Here is a 26530-nt window from a genome sequence, read left to right as displayed (position 1 = left end):
TCATGTCCTATTTTTCATACCAACTGTTCTTATTCAGAAGGGACAAGTGTCCCTTTATACTTAATTTTCTGTTATGCTTAATTTAACCCTCCTAAAAGAAAAATTAAGAAAAGAAAAAAACTCTGGACAGCACTTTAAATGGTCACATGTCCCAGTAGCTCATAGGTCCCCCGTGAGCATTGTAGGCTGTCAGGTGAATTCTGTGTAGAATGATTCACAATCCAAGTATACAGTTAAGAAAAGCATTCTCCAGAGGTTTGATTATTGTAGTATTGCATTGAAGAGACTTTTATCGAGTTCACGTTGGGGGTGGTCAGAATTCCAAGTCATAGTGTAGTTTCAACCATGTCACTTCCTAAACTTCTTTTTTGTTTAATTCAATAAAGGCTGAATTTTTAAGGCTTATTATTATTAATTTTGGTGAGCACAAACATCAGTCCATTTGGGTTCCTTGTTTTTAGAGACTCCCTTTTCTCTTCCCGGTTACAGTTCTGGTTTAAACCTCATCATTATGTCTCTGCTTATGCAAGAGGGATGTTGTTGTATCTGTTGGCGTCACTTAATGTTTGGCTGATCAGTCTGTAATCCTTTGTAATTTTTAATCACAAATTGCTCATTTGTAATCCTGCTTCTTCATCAAAAACATCAAAGTTGACAGAGAACGGTGTTAAAAAAGGATACATTTGGGTGGGGGAGAGAAATGGCCCCTAGCACTCATGCTGTGACTGCTGTGGACACCACTGAGACCTCAGATAGTATGTAAAGCATTTGGCCGTATGGTCTTAGAGTAGGAGAGCTTCAGGCTGATGAACCAGAAGAGGCTATGTGTCTAGTTACGAAACCCGGAGCCATGTAGGTCTTGGCATAAAGCAAAAATGTAGGAAAGGTTTTGCTTTCCTACGTAGGCTGTTCTGGTTCAGTTCATGCAGAAGTTGGGTGCATTGCTGCTGTTTGATCTGTCAGTTGCTCAGCTCAAGTTTCCAAAGCAATTGCTTGAAATGCAGCTGGTTTTGTATCTTTCTGCTCTAGCAGCTACTACGTCTGCTGCTGCTCTTGGAAAAGGCACCCCCAGCTGGTTTTCATAAAGTCTAGCTTTTCAGTCTACAGGCACACCTGAAAGGTTTGAGGCAGATGTCAAAGGGTCAAAAGAGAGCACCTCTCTTTGTGGGAGACAGAGATGATGATGGTTGTGTGATCTGAGCCAGAAATAAATGCTCTAAATAGATCTTCCACTACTTTCCTTATTCGGGGATGCTATTCAAGGAGATTCCACAGTCCCAAGGTAATTGGGCATAGGGACTCTTGTCTTTCCCATTTCACATATTTATACAAGCTGTACATACTGAGAAGCACGTGTCCAAGTCTCGGAACAATTTCTGAGGTCGTCACATAAGATTTACCATTTCCATCAAAGGTAAGCCTGGCAAGAGAGGAGCCACCACTCTTCTTCAGAGCTGCAGAGTAGGTTCCCAACCCACTCCCTGTGGTTAGAGGCTTTTCCTATTATATGCATGAAAGGATAGCATGTATGTGACCTATAAAATCTGCCTGAGTGGGCTTTCTCATAGGTGTATCTCATAAACTCTGCATACATAGAGCCTATGGAACACGTGCATTCCAGAGCAGGTCATCTCAGCACATCAGGAGGGTCAGGATAGATGGGGTTAAGGGAACATAGCTCACTGCAGCTAAACAAGCTTCAGTTTTCTCACCCTGTAAGGCAGGGTCACGTTCTCACAGCTGTCAGCTTCTCTCTGTGAAACTCCAGTTCTCTGCAAGTCTTGCACCCTTGCAGCCCATCGCAGAAGTTGCGATTTTTAGATGCTACACAAAAAGCTGTTTTGACACCATGTACCTACCGTGTGTAATAGGGGTGTCATTCCCCCCAAGGGGCCGTAAGGTGCTAAACTGCAGTTGTCCCGACTGACATGTGTGGCTGCTACCTGAAAATCTCACCTGAGTGATAGAAAGCTTGCTTTTCATTGGAATTTGTTTGTATATGTGGTAAACAGCTGAATATTTCCACTGTATCAGCAATGCTAGGAACCTTATTCTCCTGTTCTTGCCTTTTAGAAATATGGATATTTTATTGCCAGAAGGGAATTTTCTTATTGCATAAGCTACTCTGAACTATGCTGGGAAAACTCCAGTGACGGCTTCCCTTTTCCTTGAAATTTTCCCTCAAATTTGAAAACTTAGCAGTATCAATTTGTTAAAAGTTCGTTGTTCCAGCTGCTCGCTTCTAACGAAACTTGCTGGGAGCCAGGCGAGTTGTGCGGAGGTACGCATCAGGGACGCTGCGTTTTGAATGGCAGCTCAGTGTCTTGGAAAAGTGTTTTCCTTTGGAGCTGCCTACAGCGGAGCGCTACTAATGCAGGGGAGAGAGTAGATGTGTGGGATCTTTTCGGTGAACTGTGCTCCAGAAAGATGGAAGCCACTTGAGAGAAAAGCTGTAAATGCAGCTGTGCTTAATGGGAATACAGAAGTAATGCCCTAAGAGTCAGCCAGCCTTCTTGAGCTCTGATAAATCCAGGCCAACTCAAGATACCAGGTCTGTTGTCTCTAAATGGGAAATTGTTTAAAACTGGTATCACCTGCAGAGAGGATCCAGCCTTCCTTTTGGTCAGGGATTCTTCTCGCACTGGCAATGTTTATTCGGAGAGACAGCTCTGGAAAATACTGTGCATAATAACCGTTTGCAAAAGGGAAGTGTTTATTGGTAATCAGTGCTTTTAACAGTAGCTCTGTAAATCAATGAATACCAGGCTTAATTTTTTTTTTTTTCCAGGAAAATATGTTTGCAAGTCTTTGGTTATATTTTCTGAATATTGCTAAAAATTGTTTTGGTAACCTATGAACTCTGGTCCAGCATCGGTGTATTATTTTGGGAAACGAGTATATCTGACATCAAAAAGGAGGCCGAGTTTAATTTTTAAAGCAGATGATAGCAAAAGTGTCTTGTCCATTTAGTGATATAAGCCTAGAGTGAAGATTGTGTGAAAACTACAGCAGACAGGTTCAGAAATCCTTGGACAAACTGAAAATGGGAGGACATCAGGATGCAATGATACAGCATCTCTCTGTGGAGCATCTCACTGTCTAGCTATACCAAGTGTTCACTTACCGGAAGAATTAACATTCAGTGATGTTGAGAACTGACGCTTGTCCTGGAGAAGTATCAGTACTGCATATACATTGATTAGAAGCAAAGTAAATGCATTTTATTGTACTACTACAAGATGCTGCTTTCCTCAGGTTACAGCTCATTTTGTACTTATGTGCATGAAAATTAGCAGTTAAGCTTTAGGCTGCGGCAAGCTGTGGGGCGGCAAGATTACATGAGAAATACTTTCTGCTGAAGAATGTTTTGGGGTCTTTTTCTCCCTGCAGGAGAGCCACACAGAAGAGCATGAAGGTGAAGAGCAAGTCCATGAACAGCCCCAGCAGCAGGAGGAGTACTGACTCACCCAGCGTCTCTGACAATTTTCGTTTTGTGTGAGAACTTTCTTCTGGAGAACGGAACATGTGTGGCCTCAAACTTGAAATCAGTTCACTCCCAGTCTGCCATTAACATTTATGTACCATAGTGAGTGCCAGCCAACCACTGCATTCTGTACCCATACTTTGCCAAGATGCATTTGCAGACGTCTTCTTTCAGTGTATCTTCCCAAGAGGTTGTAGGGCTACATCACCTACTGTACATCACTGCAACTTCACCACTTGGCTGCTTTAGATTTGTTCTGCTCTTAAAAAAAAAAAATATATATATTTATTTTTTTTTCTTTTTCGTCTTAAGTATGATACACTTGTAACTTGTTCTAACATATTTATATTGGCATTTTGTGTGGCAAGAAGTACCGTACCACTAGCTGTGTCTCTCACTTTGTGGTGCTTTCGCGTTTTCTAGTACATCTGCCTTGGGGCATAAATTCGGTCGAACAATTGGAATAAAGGGATACAGTGGAAGTCATACTCAAGCCATAACGATGAGGTGTGTTGTGGAGGAAAATGCTCGTGTTGCTCACGTTTATTCCTTTCCTGCCTTCACAAAATGGAAGGCAGAGCATCTGTTTCAGTAGAGACATTTAAACCCCTGTGTTAGAGAGCTTGTTAGAAAGCTGCATGGTATGTTTTTTGGCTTACTTCTGGAGAAACAGACATCCACTTAAGTTTTTTTGAAAACCCTCCCAGTTTCCTGACTAGTCAATACACATTTCCCAGCTTTTCTTCCTTCCTGAGGAATCCAGTCCCAGCCTCCAGCTTCAGCCCTGCCTCCGCAGAGCTCAGTGCTAACAGAGGAGAGAAATCTCCTTGACACCAGTGTAGCTGCAGGACGCAATCTCTGCTGTCATACTTGGCTTCCCACCCCTCAGAAGAGGACAAAGTAGGCCAGCCGTTTCTTTTCGCTATCCTTCCCCGCTCTGCTGCCCCAGCCGTACAAATGTGGAACACAGGAAATTTCCTCGCTAGCGCAAGGTGTGGGGGGGAAAAACAGCAGCAGCACTAGCCCTGACCCCCCCTCAAACTCCCTTTAAGTGGGTGGTGGACACCTCATGGGTGTTGATGCCGCTTCCGAAGCGCGGAGAGGCAGTGAGGCGTCCTTCTGGAGACAGAGCACACCTCAGAGAGGGACCGGCTGACCGAGGGGCACAGAGCCAGTTCTGGCTTGGCTGACCTTCCTCCGGCAAGGCCGGCACGGTGCACGGGTCTGCCCTGGAGATGTCTGCAGCGAGAGCGTTCCCTTCCAGTGCGGTCCCATCGCCCTGCTCTAAGTGATGGCATTTTATAAACAGAAGCATCTTGAAGTGTATAAAGCATTCCTTATTTTTCTCGTAAAACTGCGCGTTGTAGTCTCTCTGAATATTTAATGCTTGGTATTCTTGGTGTGTCACTGGATTTTCTTAATTCTGGATTGTTACGCTGCTTTAGCAGGTACATGGAAGTCCCATCCCAATCAGCAGTCACTGAAAAACTCAAAAGCCTCTTGAACAGCTAAATCATATTAGACCGTGATGGGGTCCTTAAGCATAAGTCCCCAGCTTACGCTTCCATAGAAAGGTTTTCAATTAACCCCCCCAGCACACACATACGTGTTTGCACGCGCAGTTTTCTGTTCCTAATCAATCTTTTGCAGCTAAGTGGCTCTTAGTTAACTGTGAGATCCCTGCTGTTGTGTTGCACCACAGACAATATATAAAATACTGTTAAGCATTAGAACAAGTATTTCCAGTTCTTTGATCGCTTCCCCTGCTCAGCAGAAGAGTTTCTGGACCCCGCGGGCTGAAGGTTTTCCATCCCTGCCTCCAGCATTGACCTCACTTCTTACCTGATGATGAAGGGACTGTGCTGCAACCTGCAGGCCGGCGTTTTCCTTTCCCATTTCGATTGGTTACAAATAAGGTCTGGTTTCTAAAAATGTGTATATTCCAAAATGAGTATATCTGAGAATCGCCACAAATGGGGGAATTGTCATTTTTGTTGTATTTGTGTTTATTAGAACATATGTACTTATTACAATTGTCATTGTAATAAACGGTAGTTCTTCATAATACTGTTGAACCGAAGAGCAGTTACTAATTTTTTCCAGTCTCCAGAATGTCCTTTAACCTGTATGGGATTTCTGATGGGGTGAGGAGTTTGGGATCAGGCTGTAAACTTAATTTCTTTGGCACCAGTCTCTGCTTACCGCAGTTCATCCTTCCGCTAATACTCGAGCAGATGCATGGAGAGCACTTCAAGAGAAAACGTTTTTCCTAAAGGTGCAAACGGTTGGGTTGCTGAGCTCCCCGGAGGGTTTGTAGCCAGGCTGTTGCACCTTTCTCCTTTTCTTTCTTTGAAGCACGTTTTAAAAAAAAAATTAAAAAAGCTGAACTTCATTTCCTGAAAATTCCTTATATCCTATTTCTGGTCTGAGGACCGTAGCCCTCTTGCTGCTTGTATCAAGGGAGAAGTGACTGACGTAGGGAGCTGAGGCAGTAAGTACCTCGTGGGCACTGGAAATTTGGCTGTGCTGAGGGGAGAGCGATGCTCTAAAAGGGGAAAGAGTTGTCCTTCTCCCCCACCCCCTGTGAGTAACCCATTCTTCCGTTATGGTTTTAATATGCATTTGTAATTACCTTTACTAAATAGCACACCATAAAGCTTTGGTTATATATTAAATGTAAACTGAAAGGAATGTAAACATATGTATTGTTAATTATAAATAGATAAGTAATGGCATAATAGATACAAAAAGTCTTATTCAGATGTATCAGTCATTTTACATTATCCACAAATTGTCGCATGGTAGAGTAGATTTTTGTCTGAATATGTGAATAACTTGACTTGCGTTTATCTTTTTACATATTTAATAAAAAAATATGTTAAAATCTGTCTAGCTCTAGAGACTATTCGAAACATTCTAAAATACTACTTTTCTGGTTTAAATACATATTTTTTGTTTCATTAGTGACTGCATATGGGAGCAGGAAGGAAAAGGCAGCTGCTTTAAAAAAAAAAAGTTCACTTATTCTGTGTGAGGAGGTAGGATCTGTTTCCCCAAGAGCTCAGCAATTGTATCGCCTTCTACAAATCACAAAGAAAATGCACGTATGTATGTGCATGTAAGCAGAACATTCTTTTTTATGGTATATGCTTTCTGATTTCAGAGTACTAAATCTCTTCTTGTATCTCAGTTTTGGTACAGCAAAAGCAAAACTTTGCAGCAGCCAGGAGGTGAAGTGAGTGCTATAGCAAAGGCACTGAAGCTCCCAGTTGACTTTTCTTGCAATGTCCAAGTATTCAGGGATGACTCTTCAGTGCAGTACCTAAAAGCCACCTACATTTTAGATTAAAGTACTAGGATTTTGGAAGAAACAGGGGGAAACTTGGTTGTAATTCTCCCAGCTCTGATTTTTTGCAGCATGAGCAATGTTACTGCAGTAGTTGCTGTTAAATCTCCAGGGCTCTGAGCCTTAGGTCAGGACCTCTTTCTGCCATGGGTTGAAGGTACCTGGTTGTGTGCCACCATGCAGAGGTCAGCCCGAGCCCCCCCTGCTGCCTCCAGGTATCCCCAGGGCTGAGGCTGAGCCCAGCCCCACTTAGGGAAGCTTTCTGGTAGAGGAGGGAGGATGAAGGAGGATGACTGACCAGAGGAGCCCATTTCTGACCCAGGTGATCAAATCTGGGAGAGCTCTGCTAGTTTAGGTGCTTTTCGTAAGACTAGCGAGGAGGCATGCCTTTGGTCAACAGCATAGAAAAAGAAGTGATATATTTTCCAGTTCAAATAGTTGAAAACTTCCTGCCATAATGTTGTGACCAAACCCAATTGTTGTTACAGTGTTGGGTCATCTACATACCGTTATCTGACTTTGCAAAATAAATCTGTGACCATACTGCCCTATGAACAAAGCATTTTTATTCCCGTTCATTGAACCAGTTAGCATCTAAGATGGCTAACAATTTGATATATACACTGTGCAATACATGATCTGTTTTTATACTTGTCTTTATAGAGATTGTAGTGACAAGTTGCTTTAAAAAGGAAGAAGAAAGTTATTTGCCGTATCTTCATACAGAATGTGAAAAAGCTGGCCAGAACTTAATTTCTTTTAAAAGTGATACTCTATTTTTCTTCAGAAAGGTACAAGTGCAGGCAGGTTGTGGCAGTTCAAGTTTAATAATTCCATTTAATGAAATATTTCAAAATACTCCATTACAGTGCATCAAATTGTGCAGCTTCTGTGATCCTTAATTCCAACCGTTTCATAAATAAGTGCAAGAGAGAGGGAAAAGGAAAGCCTGTCCGCAGAGTTCCTCCAGTACAACCACATTCAATCCAGAGGTATTTTTGTTTATTTTATTCTAATTCTTTTCTTGTGGGGACTTCCTCCAGATACTTTTGATGGATGGGTTAAATACAAACTTGAAATAGGTCAGACTTTTGTGGCAGTGTATCTGGTATCAGATGTAGTATTTAACTTCATCAAACTGAGACTGCTGGGTGCACGCCTGCCTCAAACTCGTCATTCCCCTTCAAACACAGTCAGGACTCATTTTTAGCATCCCTCATTAAATAAACAGCTGTCAACCTTACTCTAAGAGAGAGAGTCCTCAAGCAGTTAGGGAGCACCTCGGTGGAGACCCCACGCTCCAGGGCATCATGCAGGACAGGGGCACGGCCACCCCACTGGCAGGGAGGAAGGCTGGAAGATGCCTCTCCTTGCTCCAGCTGCAGCCCCAGAGCTGGACCACAGCGGTGCCGGCACAGGAACCTCCCTTCCCTGCGGGGCTCTCGGCAAAATCTCCGAACCAGCATTAACGTGATGACCTGTGTCCTCTGCCTAACTCAAACCTTAAGCTGCTTGAACTGTGACCGTAGTACGATGTTCATTTGGCGGGTGGGACCCTCCACACGCTCATTTGGTAGGTGGAACATACATACTTTCACACCGTAAGAAACTTTACAAGTCGGTGTGGTATTTCTGCTTTGTCAAGAGGGGAAGCCGATGTGCAGGCTTGCCCCCTGGTACCTAAAGTAAGGGCTGCCAGGAGAAATCAGCCCTACTGATGTTTTGGTAGGTCAGCTACTGTTAACAGGCGTTACAATCTTAAATTGAAGCTGTTCATGAAGATATGACTAGTCAGTGCTCAGCTGAAAATATTAACAGGAGCTACTGATGTAAGGGTGTGTCAAGTGGAGAAAAAATGATCAGGCCAGTGATAAAGCCAGAGAAATGGTCTAAGAACCGAAAAAGAAACAAAAACTTAAGGCTCAGCAGCCCAAAGACTACACTTCTGCCCTGCTCTGGCAAGCAAGATAGTTAACTAGTTCATAAACGTGCCAGTCAGTCACATCCCTCTGCGCAAGAAACGCAATAAAAAGCTCACCTTGGGGAGAGTGGACAGATTGTTTCATTAGTGCTTCAAGGCCACAAAGTCCCTCTGGCTAGGGCAGCGTATGAAAAGAGATGAAACTCAAATTCTTACTCCTTCCCCCAAGGCATGCAGAAAACCAACATGTATTATAGATGAAGTGAGCGGTATACATCTGCATGCAAACATGTAATGTCTAAAAAAAAAGCTTTTCTTGTCTCAATTCTTTTTTTTCTTGCCATTATCTAAAACCACAGAAATTTGTTTCAAGCACACAGGCAAATAATTATTTGCTTAGCATTTTGCACTTATAGATGAGGTTTGCCTAACTAGTTTTGTTGTGAAATATGACGATCTTCAAAGGTCTGCTGACCAAATTTCTTCTCAGCTGGTTACCTTTGTAGGGTATATTGCTTGTTGTGACTGAAATATCAACAACGTGCTTGAAAATTTTCAGCCTAAAAATCAGTATAAAGGCTGCATTTCTGACAGACACAGGTCAGCTGAGACCCATCTTAATGATGGGGGGAAAAAAAAATCATACATTTCAAAACCTCTTTACTGTGCCCATAGTTTTCTGAGCTCATTCTCTTTTCTTCACACATTCATTTGAGGTGAGGAAAAGACTGAATGTGCGTAAACCCTTCAGGAGGTTGTATGGAAGAATTGAGTTGTGAGAAAATAAATACGGAAAATTAAGCAGGTGTCTGAGTGGGAAGGACATAGAAGGAGGGTGTGCACTGCCGGGGTCCCACTGGTGACTAGGCTGGTGGTTATAAACCATCAAGGATCTCATGTAACCCGGTATGGATTTATCCAGGACTTTGGACACAGTGGCAAGGAGGAGGAAGACAAAAGCTTCAGAGAGGGTGGTAACACGGCGTTGGTGAAGAGAATAAATATTAGCAGCAGAACAACTTCTCTGCTGGATGGGAATCTTCCCCTGAGATGAAGCATCTTGCTGCATAGCTCATTGTCGCAGTGGTTCGGATATCTGGACTGTTCTATTCTTTGGTTATTTTAATCAGATTAATTCCAACTATTTATCACAGCAAAAGAGTTGCAAATCTCCACGTCAAGTGTTACAGTCTAATCATAGTGCAGGTGTTCACTCTTGGACACGTTTCTTCAGGGAAAAGATGTAAATGTTCAAGTGTTCACTCAACTGCCTCCCCTAAAGAGAAATCACGGAGATTAGCACACAGTTTTGTACAGGTTTCACAATTCACCGTCTCTCTTGTCCCTGTTAGAGTGGGGAGGACCCAGCCACAGTCCTCAAGTACTTGGGGACCTACGAGTACATGGGCACCTACAAGTATTGAAACAAGAGAGCTGTGGTCTTTCCATTCCTCTTGCAGCACACTGATGGGAAGTTAAGTTTCTACAGACCTGATTCACAGATGACATAAACTCTGATGGAGCTGGGCCCCCTCGGTCAATAGTGAATTTTGACCAGGTATTTCCATTTTGTCCTCCCCTGACTGGCCCTTATCGGTGCTGGGGTAAAATCTACTACAACGCCAATGTCTGCTGGCAAAAAGTCTCTTTCAAAGGCATGAAGAAACAGCCTTACATCCCAATGGTGTACCTTAAATAAATGAATGCTGATCAACTCCCTGTGAAATGAGATCTTTGCCATGCAAGGTGTTTCATCTGAAAGCAAAGCCCCATCAAGGCACTTTCCTAAAGATTATTTGCCAATGCTCTTTAGCAAAGAGCACATTAACTGAGGAAAAATTAATTTAAGCAGTAATTCAGATGACGATAAATGACAAAAATGCACTGGCAAGACTGAATGAACTGGAAAACCATTTGTATCTCCAGCTTGAGAGATGCTAATAGGGGGCCAAGACAAGATTAGAAATTGTGACAGCTATTTTGCTTGCAGATTCAAAGCAAAGTTAACCTTATTTTATGAATTCTATTCATTTTACTTCGCATTTTATCTTCCTATTTTTTTCAGTCAAGTAACCTCAGGAAGAAGAAAGGGAAAAGGGGTGGGAGAACTCATGCCACGTGCATCGACTGCTACCTAAACACAGTCCATACATGTTCTGATTGTGATGGGTGTAAAGCTGATGCCAGTCGGCTGCATTGGAACAATTCAAGTCACTGAAGTTGCTGCATGTGCCTGCAGTAAACTTTTTTCATTTAAAACTTTAGACTAAATAGAACAATACACAGGAAAGAAAGAAAAGAAAAAAACCCAAACAAAACCAAACCAGAACACTCAGACTCCTGGACACTGCCCCAACTAGACAGCGCAGAAACTGTTCCCAGAGCCCATCTTCCTCCCCGCCCCAGTGCAGCTCTCCCATGGCCGCTTTGGAGGTGCCACTCACCACGCAGACCCCGTAGTGCACGTGGGCAGCCGTGACCAGCACGGTGAACACGGCCAGCACCGCTTCTTCTGTCCAGCCCAGCAGCCCGGAGATGGCTGCATAGACCACCAGCGCCAGCGGGAAGAGAAACCAGTGGAAAAGCTCCGGCCGGGTGCTGCTCATCTGGCAGATGATCACCTTGCACTGTCGGAGCAAAAGGCACCAGGTGAGAAATGCTGGCTCAGCCTGGGGGGGTCCAAGCAAAAGTATTTCTATTTTCTCTGCAGGTTGCTTTTGATGAGGGGAAAACAAGACTAGAGTTCAAAATGGGGCTTGTTTCTGGTGAGAAGACTACTACAGATACACCTTTCTGCCTCATTGTCTGTGAGTCTTAAAGGACTTTATTACAAGTAATTTAAAATACACACTTCTTTTCTGGAGACAGTGTTTTGACACACTTTGCTTTATAAGCCAAAGGACATCTTCACAAAAGGGGAGTTTGCCCGACACCTCATGCTTTCACACAGGCTCGCAAAGTTGTGATCCCAAATCAAATGTGCCACCACTTAATCACCGGCAGAGCATACTGGTATTTAATCACATGGCGTGACAGAAATATATCCTGGCTCATTGTATAGAAGGGAGGGAAGGTAATATATGCCACTTTCAAATCCTTTTTTTCTTTTCTAGCACTCCTTCATGTACTAAAACACCATTTTCTTGGCTTGATCGCGTCAGTGGACTCCCCAGAGGTGTAGCAGGGGGGCCCAGAGAAAGGGATCCCACTCGGGATGGCAGAAAAAAATGAATATATGGTGCATGGTTTAACTGAAAGCAGTTAGCTTAGTTTTACTGAGTTCTTGAAACTCACTTGACGTTCTGATTTTTAAAACCAGTTAAGGACACCTAAGTGTTTTACCTGGGTTAGACTTCTTAAGAAATGTGTCTCATATACACCATGCCCTTTAAAAAAAAAAAAAAAGGTAATATAGGCACATCTGAAATATTTTACCGATTCAAGTTTCACTCAAAATTTAAATGTGGTTAAAAATAGATTTTATGTATCCTGAAAACAGTAGAAAAATGAAAAATTCATTCCCTGTGCAGTGCTTGAAATCCTATGACAGTGGCAGTAGTGGCTTTACTATCTGTGCTGTGGAGGCTGAAGAATGCAAAAACTATGAAAAAATAATTAACTTTCAATAATGCAAGAAGTAAGCATTTGTATCTAATGTAAATATTTTTGCTTACAACGCATTATCACTATTGATTATGAATTTTTTAAATAACACTAGTTTTATGAGTCCTGTGGGACTCGGTCCAGTATGTATCAGAAATTGCTAAAGCAATCTATATGCTATAATTTTTCCAGCTGAATAATTGCACCTGTCCGGAGGTTGGATTTCTCATTGTTTTAAACCATTATTACACCAGGTTGAAGTACAGCGCTCGATTTTTTGTAAAGATTGCTTATTAATATTTGGAGCAATTCACCTTCAGTATATCACAGGACCACAAAATAGACTATGCTCTGCACTCCTCCCTCAATTCCTTATTCCCCCTGGTCCTGAAGCACTGACACACTATGAGTGAGGCAAAACCAGCATTAGGAGAGGAAAACGCTGCAGTCTGGAGAGAAAAGGTGAGGCAATGGGACTACGCCCCGTGCTTTTCCATCCCCCTCGCCTATGCCTTGCAATGCTACCCTGGTCCTCCTGAATGTAAACCTCAACAGCTGTAGTTTGTACCCCTGGGTACGTCCTTAGCGTCTTCTCTCTTACCATCTGCCCTGGGAGGTTCCTCACGAAGCGTCTCCAGAGTCTGAGCTGCCCCTGCTTGCCAGACGGCCACCACATCGGCCACTGCGCTCCTTGCTTCTCGGCAAGAGGGGTGGTCAACCCATAGGCAGTCCTCCAGCCGGGCGTGGGGACTGGGGAAAGAAGTCCTCCTCTCACAGATAAGCAGCTTCCTTTTTTAGGCCTTGGAGGCCTCTTTTCCCTAGTTTAGCCAAAAATGCTGGAAATGGCCCATCTTTCTGCCCGCTCCCTGGAGGCTGAATAGCTTCCCTACTCATCCTGACGTTGCTCGGCCACGAGGCCGGGTCTGAGACCAGGCGTTTAGCCCAAGGGATCTGCTGGGCAACTACATGTGTTGTCAAAAGCAGGAGACGTTCAAGATAGTGGCAGGTAGAGAAACACGGGCTGCAGTTTGTGGCGTACAGAACAGCTAATGGAAACCCTGTGTGTCAGACTATCATGGAGAAGACAAACATTGCCATGACAAGCCTTACGCTGATGCTGGAAGAAACTTGTGTATAAAGGACCAGAGGAGATGAAAGGAAATACAGGCTTGTTTTTCACTTTTAAAATGTTATAAATCCTAACTAACAGCCATACATTTTTAATGCCTGCTTTTAAAATGTTAAAAATTTCAACTAATGTGCATACATTTTTAATTCATATGAGCCTCTAACAACGCAGTAGAAAAAACAAATCCTGAAGAAAATGCATTGCACTTGATGTCTAATAAACTGCAGTCTAGAAAGAAACTTCTGGTTTGCCATACTATTTTTCTTCTGCAAGCATCCTACCATAATTGCTCTCAGTTGGTTAAGACGTATGTGCAGAACCCAGTGTCTGCCAAACTCTGAAAGCACTTTCCCCACTGGTATGAAATAATTGTATTTCTCATTTAGGAAGCTACACTGTTCTCTTAAGAAAAAAGGGTAGATTAGGTAATGAAAAATGCATACAATAAAAATTGAATGTCTGAAAATAACCTAACTTTTGTGAGATCAAGTCCTTACAATGGAACTGCGATTTGTGACTCTCAGAAACAAACATTTATAGGATACATCTAACAGACATCACAATTATGACTTCTTTTCCTTTCCTGAATACACATTTCCAGCAGGGTTATGCTTTCTCTTTTAAAATCCCGCATTTTCAAAGATCTCGCTCATAATGCAAAGCGCTTCGAGACTTTCACTTTTTAAATCGGATGTGGCGTTGCTCAGTGACGTGATCTTAGATGGTGTTGGAGACTATCTTCCTAAAACGACGCTAGTCGCTATCCTTCAGGGTACTGCAGCATTAACTGGAGGAACACCTTTCTACTTGGCTGCAGCTCCCTTGCCTTTCTCCTGGTGCAAAGAGAGGTGCAGGCCTTTCTCCAGAGAAGCAAGCCCTGGGCTAACTGCGGTGTTCAGCATGACTGTCTGACTGCCCTTGTTATTACTTCATCAAGGTTTATGTTGCCTCACGGGCATTAGAAGGGGGAAATTGGTCACGACGACGTGGTATAGGAGAAACTAATCTGTAGGCAGAGAGCCATCGCAAGGTCCCTGCATGTCTTCACATCTTTCCCTAAAAAATGCTGTCAGGGGTCCAGCCTTATTCCGAACGGTGAAGGGAAAACGTGGGATCAGCTGAACTGCGGGATACAGGAATGCACGCACCACAGTAATGGGCACAACAGCAGGGAAAGGTTACAACCATTCTACTCTTGCTGGTAAACTGGTGCTTGTGTTGAGCGTTCTATTACTTTAGACTAGTCCTCAGTTCTGCCTGTGTGTTGGGGAATATCTGTTCTATTTCTGGAAGTAAGACCTCCCCAGGGCTGTTCACAAAACCCTGAAAAAAAAAGAACCCTCATAAAGACCTTATGCTGTGGTAGAGTAGCTATTGCAGTACCGTAAGTGTCCCTAGTACTGACAAGTGCTGTCGTGTATTTCACACGAAATAGGGTAACACAGAGGTAGAACAGCAGTGTGATTTTGCTGAGTTTTTACTACAGCTTCTGTTCCCTTCTGTTTGTTCACATAGAAATATAAAGCTCTCACTAAATAATACCACCACCACAAACATACTTACAATAACGTTTGAGAAAGTAACCCCAACCATCCATAAAAACAATCTTGGTTGCTTTGCTAATATGTTGCCTGGAGATAAAACCACCCAGACTGTGAGAAGAATGAACAGCAACAGAGGTGACACAAGAGGTAGGAGTCCTTCATACAAAGAATCATTCTTCAGTGTTTTCTTTAAATGTGCTCTGTAAATAAATACAATGATTTCACGGAATGAGAAAATCTATCTGTTCTGTTTCTGCACAGCAACTTCAAACTCTAGCCTAAAGTCAGCCCAAGAATTCACTGTGCAACACAACTACCTGTGCAAATGTGCCAGATAGATACCCAGACATTTTAACGAGAAATTGTAGGATACCCAAGTAACATTTATTTCTGGGATAAAATTACACTGGTTTGTTCACATAGCTTCTGGTCAGCTTCACCTGCTCATCGTTGCCTGGCAATGGAGCACTAAGCTTACACACAGTGAGCTGCAGTACTCTGTTGTAGTTGTCATCCAAATGCACAGCATGCAGGCTTGCTGCGAATACAAAATATGTATTTTTTAGAAGGTAAAACTTCTGACATGAGACATGAAGTGACTTCAGCCAATGCGCCCCATATTTTCAGTGGCAACAGAGTCAAGCAGATGGCCGGCAGGCATTGCTGTTGTTTAGGTCTAGAGGTGATGCTGCTAGAAAATCCTGTACCATTGCCAAAGTACAGCCTAAAGAGGAAGCTTTTTTTTTGCTAGAGTAGAGGAAAATTACTGATGTATTGTGTTTGCTTGATATTTTAAACTGTCTTTTAAAAGTAGTACTATTAAAGGTAGGAAACGGCTGTATTTTCTGTTAGCTAGGAAAAAGGTAACTGTAAGATCAATAGCTTTCGCATCTATCTTGCATCTTTCATCAGGCAGAACTCATTGAGAGGTTATAAAAGAAGTAGGAGGTTTAATTTACTAAAGTTCACTACCATTAAAGCATTTCTTTATACCAATAGTTCAGGAGAGCAATTCTATGTTTGAAGTGTACTGGGAAATGTCCTGTTTAAAAATCCCCGAACATTTGTATTTATAGAAACAGTTAGACAAAAATCCAATAAATATCTTTCTCATTCCAAAAAAGAATATTCTTCTCATAATATAGCAACTGAGAACAGGCAGCAGGATGAAGAAAGAGAAGAGGTGATTGTAAAACTCAAATCCCTCATCACCAAATAGCTTGTGTGTGCATCCTTCAAGCAACCCTGACTGGATGTGTAAAATTACTGTGCTCTTCCATTCAGAGGAGTGATAAATGCACCGGAAGGCCTGAGAGAAACTACGATGTCGAATGATGACTTGAAAAGGAAAAATACTAAACAAAAGCCCTGACATGAGAGGAAAGGCAGCAAAAACTGCCTTTGCATCAGGGTAAATGGTGCTACGGCCAGGGACTGATATGCCCAAGGTGCTGACCTCCTTCTCCCAGTCTTCCCCGAACGGGAGTCCCTTGCACCACTGGTCCCCAGCCCCCTCCCCGTGCTGCTCCCGGCACCCTGCCCCAAAGCCCAGCCTTTCTGCAGGTCCTCAGCCTTTCCTGCCCCACATCTCCTGACTCTCCACTCTTCCTGCCCCAAACTCGGGGCTAGTCGTGCTTTTATTAAGTACACTGAGTACTGCGACATGAAAAGGGCTGCGTAGGAATGATGTGTTATTGTCTTATAGTCTCTCCAAAATTTAAACGTTAATATTAATTTCCACTAATTCCTGAAGACAGGCAGTGACAGTCCCTCCTCCAGGACACTTAGGATCGAGAGACCTGATGTGACAGATGAGTGAAATGAGCTAGCAAATACTAGAGGAAGGCAGGCAGCATTAATAAAAATAGGCCATCGGAGTACAAACTAACCATCTATAAAATTCCTAGGTGCAGCAAGCCAACTCTTAGATGTAATCACAGCTTGCCACCTGCCTAGCCTGTATCTGATGGCAATTATCTGCAGACTTCACACAGAGAAGTTTTACAGAAGGATCTGGAAGACAATGAAGTACTTCATGGAGTGCAGGATGATCAGCTACAGCATTTTACCTAGCACTGGCAGAAGTTACAAATCACATTTGAGTGCAAATAAAATGCAGTGTTTGTAACTACAGAGCTTTCACTGGTTTACTATGCAAGAGCAGTGTGAGACTGCCTGGAGAACGGCAAGTGAAAGGAAGAGGAGAGGAGTTATAAACATGGAAAAGAAACCAGTCATATTCTCAAAATTGATCAGAAAAACCTTTTACTACATTATCAGGACAGTATCTAGCTGAAAGAAGCTAGGCTACTTCAAGCATTACATTTATTTCTCAAGTGAAAAAAAAACATTAAATGTACAGAATTAAATGGGAAAGGATAGAACTTATTTAATGTTAATTAACTTACCTGTGAATGTTGTATAGTGTTTGTGGAAATGAAAGAAATAAACTGAAGCCTGGAAGAGAAAAAGATTCATATGTAATGATTTATGGTCCAGCTACATTGATGAGCTCAGAGTTTTCTCATAACAGACCTAGTGTGCTATTTTAAAAATGACTTGGTATTTCTGTACTCATGACAGGATATGAACTGAGTTTGGAGGCTTTAAGCAATAATAAAACCTTCCTTATTTTTCCAAAACTTAGCCGCTAGAAATAGGTGCTGATACAGATTTTCTTGTGTTAATGAGTGAGAAGACCGGGAAGATTTTTAAAAAGGATGATGTAGTTAGCAGGTAGGATCAGTTATTTGCCATAGAGGTTCCTCTACTGGACCCAAAAAAGATCATGACCCCATTTTTGCATGAGCTGCTTTCTGTTTATGTAGGAAAAAAACCCAAGTCTGACACCAAAAGCTTTGCAATGGAATATCTAAAGACAATTAACCTCAACCAGTGCTGCCCACATTACTGGGGAAATAACAGGTTTATAGTTCAATATACTAAGGTCCAGCTAATGATCTGCTTTGCTGATACAATGGCTGGAATTAATTAATTTTCATGATATGGACATCATTTGAATGAGTGAGATTTTTACTTTTTTTTTTTTTTTTTTTAAATACAGCTGTGACCTTTCTGGTGCTCAGCTTTAACCCACAAAGGACAAGGAATTCGCCTTTGCTAACGCTGTGTCTCTCTGCATTGCTGCTGCTATTCCAACACAGCTGCCAGCAGCCCCAGAGCTGCCTGAAGACCCAGTTGTACCCCGTCTAACACCCACATCCAAAATACAATGGTCCACCCAGGGGTCAAAGAAGATCTCCAGCAAGAAGTGGAAGTTCAAGGTTTAAACAAAAAAAGCAACAGCCTAACTGGTGAATATCCTTTTTTAATCTGTGACACTCATTTTCTCTGTGTTTCTCTGCAGAGTTTTGTTTGGGTTTGGGTTTTTTCCCTGCTCTGTTTGCTGCTTGGCGATTGCTCTGGGTAACCTATTTCTTTGGGCAGACTAAATTCATACATAATTGCTATTTTGTTATGGGCAAGAACAGCAGTCTGATGGTGTAAACCTTCTGGTTTTTACCTTTAAAAAGAATCTCATTTAAGAAGCACAGTGCACTGTTTGTACAGAAAAAAGTAGCAAACTTTTATCTCATTATTAGAAATAAGGAAAACTAATAATGAAAAGAGGAAGGAACTGATTTCAGATTAGTTTGTACTGGGGCTAATGTGGCATAGCAGACTCTCAAGAAATGTCAGTGTTTACGGTTCAGTCCTCATCAAAGACATACCCAAGTGTTTAGCACGCTCTGGCCAGAGTGGCAACTCAAGAGAAGGAAAACTAAAAAAAAAAAAGCAGGAATAGTAGAGATTAGGATTGTTGGAAAACAGAAGCAGTAAAAAAGGATGCAATAGATAATCTATTTCTCCAGTCTTTCTGGTTATCTTCTAAAGAGGAGGAAACAAAGAATTGGAAAAAAAAAAAAGAATATCCAGCTTGTAAATAATTTCAGGTATTGCATTTCTACATGTTTATTTCTTGGTTTTGCTTTTTAAAACAAGTAAGATAAAGAGTTCTGCTGCTTTACCATGGCAGGAACTCTGTCTCAAACAGCTGAAGGATATGCAATTGAAGTAATATCCCAAATATTCTGTAAATATATTTCTAAAATTTGCAAGCTTAGTGCCTTCAGAATGATCCGTGTTTAATGTGCACTCCAGTTAGCTATGTTTTCTATTAGGCAGGGAGGGCTAGTTCAATAAAATCTTGAGTTACGTACAGCAGTTCCAACATCTGTATCACATTAGAGCAGACATGAGACAAAACATTGACTCTTGAGGTTAAATCTAAATTTCCTGCTGCAATCCTGAAGTTTGATTTGTTAGGAGAAAAGCAACCGAGAGGAACAGAAATAGAGACTAGAACTAGAAATAGAATTCAAAGAGCAATGGTTGCCAACAATTTGTTATTTTTATGAAGTGCCATTTCAGTTAGAAATAACACACTGACCACAAACAATCCCCCAGCTAGCTAAAAGCCACTTTCCGAACGGGGCAGTTACACCAGTTACTCCTCTGTATTTGTACACAGCTTCCCTTTTAGCAGAGCGAGAGCTGAGGATGCGGTAGGGAAGACAAAGGGTGTTCCCCTGTTCCTTATGGGATTTTCAAAATTCCATCATTTCCTACAACATGTTGCTTTCCCCATCTTTCTTTCTTTTTTTTTTTTTTTTTTTTAATTTTTTTTTTTTAAGCTAAGGAGGCCTGGCTTGGGGGCTGCTTTTGGTACTCATTAAATCTGCTTTTTAATTGGCATTAAGGATCCCTTTGTGCCCAGGAGCCAAACTGCTGCTTCCGCATTGCTGCCATTCCCTGCTGGGCTGGGGAACAAAAGGTGCAGCCTGGAAAGCAAACCCACTGCTGTCTCTCTGGCACTCAGCCACCCAGGCACTGCCCAAGTGATGATGATGGAGCTTTTTTTTTAAAAAAAAAATGTCCTAAAAGCACATATTTTACTTTAAAATCATAAAAAAGTTTAGTGTATTAGATGTTTTTAGCACATTACAGAAAATAGAGCTCCTCAAGTGTTTATTGGAAGTATTACTGCTGTTACAGTGGTTTTAAAATTCTCCTTTAATATTTCCCCCATTTTCCAGCTGATTTAAATTCTGAGACCCAACTCTTAACACCACAGGCCTGTATTAAAGGCAGAAATTCTAAAGCACAGATGGGTGGCATAGATACAGGGAATTCTTGTGTCACGCTAGGCTGAAGGTATCAAGCCCAAATCCTCGGATTTAGGTACAATCCTACGGTCAGTCCTCTGCCTTGCATTATCTTGACTCCCTTTTCAGAGAAATAAGCATTTGCAAAGCTCTTTATCAGGAATTAGTTTGTCCATACTATAAACCAACCAACCAAAAAACAATGCATTCAGGAATTCAGGATACGTTTTGTTTTCCATATATATATACATATATACACACACACACACACATATAAACACACAGATACATATACACATGCATATATATATTTATATACACGTCTGTCAAAGGGACCAAAAAGATAATTCCCATAAATTCTAGTGACAACTTTAGATTTCATTTGGTGCTTTCAAATTCAGTTCCAAAACTCTAAGATGTTACTTGTGTGATATTGCTGAGTGAATTTTTTTTTTAAAAAAAAAAAGCTAGCAAGTAATGGATACCATAGTACATTTGTCCTCTATGTTAGTCTAAACCAACAGTAATATATTTAGATTTATTTATGTGAGGGCATCTTAAACCATGCCTTAAAGACTACTGAAGACCTGCAGACGGCCAGGTTATGTTTCTGTGACACACTGCAGTTACTTAGTGTGGCCGCTGTACCTGAGTTAATGTAGGCATTTCTGCAAAATGCAGACTTGCTTGTTGTAGAGAAAGAGAGGGTACAGCCAGAAACAAACTGCTGATGCTACTGTCAGTTCTGGAAAACGCTATTTTGGAAACCAACAGCAGAGCCCCACGCTGGCATTCAGACAAAGCTAAAAAGCCTACTACTGCAGGTAGCCACTAAACTTCACAGACTGTAAACACCTCTAAATAAACGACTCCAAGTAGGTAGCCAAGACACCTAAACCACTATTTTTTAACTAATTATACTGCTTCAAAGGAAGGGCAATGTTTATCTTGGCTGTTTATCTTCTCCCCACCTTTGCTATCATAAATGCTATCACATTTATTGGTAAGTTAAGTTCCCGACAAGTGAACCGTCCTAAGAAAAGCATTGAAATATTATTTGTTAAGAATAGGCTCTTCCTGATAGTTACAAGTTCAAAAACTAAGACGGTGCAACACAGGGATGTAATTTTAGGTGAAGACTGCACTTCACCTAAATTGCGGGAATTTGGTCAGGCAAGTACCCTTCCATCCCCCTGCGCTCCTCCCTCACAAAAAAAGGAGCAGTGAAACATCCTCCCATTTGGGAGGCAGCGAAGGGGTCTGCGCGGACCTTCTGGGCATGTTGCAGAAGGTGAGCTCAGTAAAAATCAATTCTGTAACATCAGGCAGTTGTAGTTGCATTTCAGCCTACACGTGATATATGATCACCCTTCTCTCTTCAACCGTCCACACATCCACATGGCCTTCAGTGTACTGCTTGGCCTTTCTGTCTCCAGGTTAATAATTCACCACAGTCAATGCTTGCTTTAAAGACATGGGATGTCAAATACATCATTTACCTTTCTCAGCCACTAGACAAAACCAGTAAGATTAAAAATATTTAGGCCTCAATATTAGCTTGGAAAAAAAATCTTTACGTACTTTTTCCCTGGTTTTTCCAAATTTATTCCACATTTAGAGCAGCTGGACACGTGAAAATATCTGAACACAGTGAATGCTTAGCACACTGATCAGTGTCTGAAAGCAAGCTTCATCAAAAGGTGAAGCACTTGTAACTGAGACAGCAGCTTTTTACAGAACGGTGTGATTTTCTCAGGTATGTCTTAAGACAACTCTTTTAATTGGTTGTGCAAACAGATAATTGCATATTGCACTGTCCATTAACTATAAAATTACGTTTTATTATTATATAAAATGGCAAACTTAGAACCACTTAGTAATGAAAAAAAAAAAGCTTAGAAAATGAGTATGTAATTTTTAGACTTAATTAAGCTGGTAAAATCTGAATACATTAAGCAATTTAAGGATGAAAAATACACCCAAACAGATCTACTCAGTCTGAAATGATTTTACAGGGATTAAGAGCACAGTGCAAACATGAGCACTGTCTTCGTGCACAAAGTTGATCTGGTTTGGACGTTTAGCATCTAAGATACATCTTGAGTACAAAGATTGTAAAGGCATGCGTATATCATCCTTGTTGATTTTATAGCTTATTTTCAGTGTCTAAGGAAGCACACACTGCATTTATCTCTCTCAAACTGAGCTGTAGGCTAACAATTAGCATTCAGAGGGATTTATTATAGACTGAGAAATTAGGTTACGGATGTAGATGCTTCTTTGATGTAGTCCTGTTCACACAGCATGTCCACATCATTCTCTGTTTCTGGGCACAGCAAGAATCGAGCGCCAGAGAAACGGTTCCTTTATGTGCAAAGCCCAGGCTGGCTTCCAGAGGGACTCTGCCAGGTGAGGTCCCTTGTTTGACTTTCTTCTGGGGCTCCCATCACCTGTGACGTGACTCCTCAGAGCCAACACCACCGAACCCGCTCCCACTAGTGATTAGCATCCCATGACACTGCTCTGCCTCTGGCCTTCGGCGCTCTGTTTTTTTGGGTGATTGTTCTGACTGGTTCAGAGGAGTTACTCCAAACATGAACTCGGCTGCTTCTTATATATATCTCGAGTGACAGGTGAGTATTTCACACCCTTTACTTCAACAAAGTCTCGTACAATGTGTCACAACAATGCTTTAATAAATGTTAAATTGGTGACAGACATGTAGAAGCCAACTCATGTTAAGCACGCTTTTCAAACAAGGCTAGTCAAGGCCTGTTGGAGTGATAACATTCTGAAAACGTATCACTTAACGTTTCATCATTCCACTGTCCATCAGTCAGGCAGAACCATCAGCCACTTTGCAATGGGAACTATAGGAAATCACTACAGAATGACTTATCCGTACGAGGCAGAAACTGTTTATAAGTAATATATGTAAATAAGAAAAAGAAAAATTCCTTCCACTGTCAAAAACACACTTAAGTTGACTTTGTGATTGCTGCTTTGCATTGCTGTGAAAAAAACCTTGAGATCTTGCTATGGAGGCTCACAGGATCACAAGTTTCCCAAGACGAGTCTGAGAGAGCAGGATGCCTCACGCAGCAGCTGGTCCCTGGAGCAGAGGTTGAGGACCACATTCAGATTGCTCCAGCCAAAAGAAACTTGCCTGTCTGCTGTGATACAGATACACTGAATGGATTTATAGGACCTAAATGTCCTGCTAAGGATTAGCCTTAAGGACTTCCATAGATATTCAAACAAATAAAATTATGGGTCCATTTCTACATTAACACTGATAGGGACAAAAAAAATAAAATTATTCTTAACCAAAGAAATGTGAATGTCGGAGCATGGCTGTTTGATCATGGCCTTCTAAACATTTTGCGACACTGAAAAAAGGGCAGCCCGTTGTAAAATTACCCATTGTGTGGACTTCTGTGTCCTCCTTTGATACACAGGATACAGGACACAGTTTAAGGACAAGGCAGTGTTTTAGATGGGTAACTGTGCTTTCTCACTATGACAGAATTCAAATGCCTGGCACATTTCAAATGTTGTGGCTTGGGCTCATCATTAGTTTTTTGCTGCTATTATATTTTCATGTATGTATTTATTCTCCGTTTTATATACTTTAATAGCTCAGAGAAGGATTGAACCTCAAAGAACATGCACTCTGAAAAAGCCAACACAGAACTCAATCCAATACACATCATCATAGGAAAAAATTCTGCATGCTTTGGCCTCATCTCTAAAAGAAAGTTCAAGTTTCAGATCTCTGACAGATGTTAGTACTCCATTCACATTTCATGTTCAAACCTGTACTTTGAAAATTTGTCTCAGCTTTGCCACAGGCCTCAGTAGCCAGATCTGGACACTGCTGACCAGAGAGAACGGACTCAAATGTGCCACCATGTCCGGATTACGGAACTGTCTGCCCCACGTGCCACACACCGATGAAGTTCAGCACATCCACTCCATGCTTTAGTCGTCCTCTAACCACAAAGCCTTTTCTTGTGGTTGTAAGTAATACTGAGGAGGACCAGGAAGCTTTCTGTGCATCCAGGAGTCATTTTTCCAACCTGGCTTCCTAGAGAATGAAGCTGATATGATAACACTTTGCCTGTTTTTGTACATCCCACCGTAACTTCTGAGCCCTCTGGTCAGTTCTGCACAAATAGATTAAAAGAAATTTCCTGTAAGTTGCATGGAAATGAATAGTCAGGTAAAGGAAAACAGACATATAAATGTCTCCAGCGAAGAGAGGATTGCAGCCTGAACTCAAATTTTATTAGACATTACAAAATCAATCTCAGAGAGAGCAAGTATGAATGTCCCAAGAACGGGAAATGCTTTATTCAGACCATAAACCTATTAAAGGTCATTTAATTGCAATGTGAGACAGAAACCCTCATCAATTAGTAATGCTGCTCCCTGAACTACTGATGTTTACCTGTCAGTGAAAATCATCTTATGAAGTCTATAGCATCATTTGTGGTACTAGACTTTATGTGGGGAATTGACTGTTTGAAAATGCTTTTTGTAAATGTTTTATATTGCTCTCAACCTGATAACACAGTGACAGGGAATGCTAGACATTTGGGGTATCCTGGAGGGGTGAAAATAAATGCTAGCTCTCACTCCCAGTGCTGCCCTTTGAAGGGACCCTAGTTAGCCAGAAAATGCTATGGGACAATTGCGGTTAAATCCCAAGAGAGCTTTTGGAGTGTCACCCACAAGAGCCTGGCTGAGAGCAGAAATAATTCATTCCAGCTGAGCACATAACTTTAAAAAGGTCTCCTACTTTCATGCTAGGAGAGAAAAGGCATTTCTGTCTAGAAGCCATGATAACACACTCTGGAAACACCAGAATGGCCGCCTTCGTTTGTTTGGTCTGTGTTTCGGGGCTGCAGGATGGAATTGCATTCACTGCCTGTGAAAATTATGGGTTTCTGTTTGCTGGCTGGCTGAAAAATTCCCATAAAATACTATGCAGAAGTGCAGAAGTTTCTCTGCTTCATGGGGGAGTCCTCCAAGGTCACTGTTGAGCAGCCCAAGACTTGGCCTTCCTACAGGTGTTCACAGTGTGCTAGACAGTTCCCAGGGACATACGTAAACCTCTGTCTTGGGAGGTTTTCCTAAAACATCTAATCTAAACACCAGTATTGCTGCACTTTTATGTATATCTTTGTGTGTTCTGGCACCTGATAAAAATTCCATTATTTTCAGCAAATGAGTGTCACCTGGTGATACCACAACTTCCTCTGAGGAGGTGCTTTTGCAGAGTTCATTCTTAGGTTATATGTGGGCTTTTTTTTTTTTTCCCCAGAAACTCCAGGAAAGACGTCTGAAAAACTCCACTCTTGTGCATCTTGTTTGGATCTCTTCCCACTACAGAAGGTACTAGCTAAAGCCCAGCTGTTCTCAGAGAAGTGACAGCTCAGCAGCTGAACTGTTGTGTACAGAACACTAAAAGCACGAAACGGCATGCAAAACCTCTGCCAAATATTGGTGAAGCAGCTACAGGTTCATTGTTAGAAGGACCACTAGTGACTACTAAATGCCATCAGATGGTTAAGGACAGCCAGTTATGGCTTAATGGCTCCTCTCGGGGTCCTGGGAAACTAACTCGTAAAAAGCATCAGAGGCCCACTACATCCCTTTGGTTTTAACTAGCCACAGAGGCATTTAACTGAGCGTGCCAGAGAGTGGGCTCTCTGATACAAACGGATCTGGCTGAGCAAGACACAATTGCTGCAGCCTCTCTAAGGGAGAGAATAATTTAATCTTCCTGGCTGCTCGGCCCGTGGTGTAGGTTAGACTGATACTTTTTCTGCAATCACAGTGGGGTCCTGCAATTCACTGTATGCCTCTAGAAACTTTATATATCCATATTCACTGCACACAGGTTATCTAACGATAACCACCTTAATCACTATTGCTGAGCTCAGATTCAAAGCTGTGGTGAAATGGCAGTGCTTTCTGGATCAGCATGATCCTCACTGGAAGGGTTCTACTTTTATAATATTTAAATTTAGCGTCTGTTTTCAGGAGATTTACTAAGCACTGCGACAATTTTATAACATAGAGTCAACCAAGATAATTTCCTGCATACTTTAAACCCATATTTAACTATAATTAAGCTGCAAAAGTTGCCCTGTTAATGGTATTGTGGATGGTGTGCAAGAGACGATGTTTTTAAAGAAATCTTTTGGCTCTTACTTATGCCTACCTTGCTTGGGACAATGATGGAAGAACTGCTCAGTTCTCTGCTCACGGATCTATTTGTGCAAGCGTACCACATGAGACAGAAGCAATACTTCTTGCTAATGCTAATGGAA

The 26530-nt window shown here is 41.8% G+C and overlaps 2 protein-coding genes across 5 annotated transcripts in view; one reads left to right on the top strand and one right to left on the bottom strand.

Moving 5' to 3' along the window:
- MAPRE2 (microtubule associated protein RP/EB family member 2) overlaps positions 1 to 5556 on the top strand; it is a 100603-nt gene extending 95047 nt beyond the window's left edge. For all 4 annotated transcript variants that reach the window (XM_075744146.1, XM_075744144.1, XM_075744145.1 and 1 more), the window contains one exon: positions 3391 to 5556. In XM_075744146.1, coding sequence (XP_075600261.1) covers positions 3391 to 3462 — 72 coding nt within the window. In that variant the 3' untranslated portion in view covers positions 3463 to 5556. The remainder of the gene's footprint in view (positions 1 to 3390) is intronic.
- A 1649-nt stretch (positions 5557 to 7205) lies between these two features.
- LOC104629208 (ethanolaminephosphotransferase 1) overlaps positions 7206 to 26530 on the bottom strand; it is a 61189-nt gene continuing 41864 nt past the window's right edge. The window contains exons 8-11 of the mRNA XM_075744142.1: positions 17436 to 17484; positions 15047 to 15227; positions 11196 to 11378; positions 7206 to 10027 (exon numbers count right to left, since the gene is read on the bottom strand). Of these exons, the coding sequence (XP_075600257.1) occupies positions 9962 to 10027; positions 11196 to 11378; positions 15047 to 15227; positions 17436 to 17484 (479 nt within the window). The 3' untranslated portion in view covers positions 7206 to 9961. The remainder of the gene's footprint in view (positions 10028 to 11195; positions 11379 to 15046; positions 15228 to 17435; positions 17485 to 26530) is intronic.

The sequence above is a fragment of the Balearica regulorum genome, chromosome 2 (genome assembly GCF_011004875.1).
Source record: "Balearica regulorum gibbericeps isolate bBalReg1 chromosome 2, bBalReg1.pri, whole genome shotgun sequence".
Taxonomy (NCBI): Eukaryota; Metazoa; Chordata; class Aves; order Gruiformes; family Gruidae; genus Balearica; species Balearica regulorum.
Note: the sequence above shows the minus strand (reverse complement) of the source record. Positions and strands in the feature narration are given on the sequence as shown.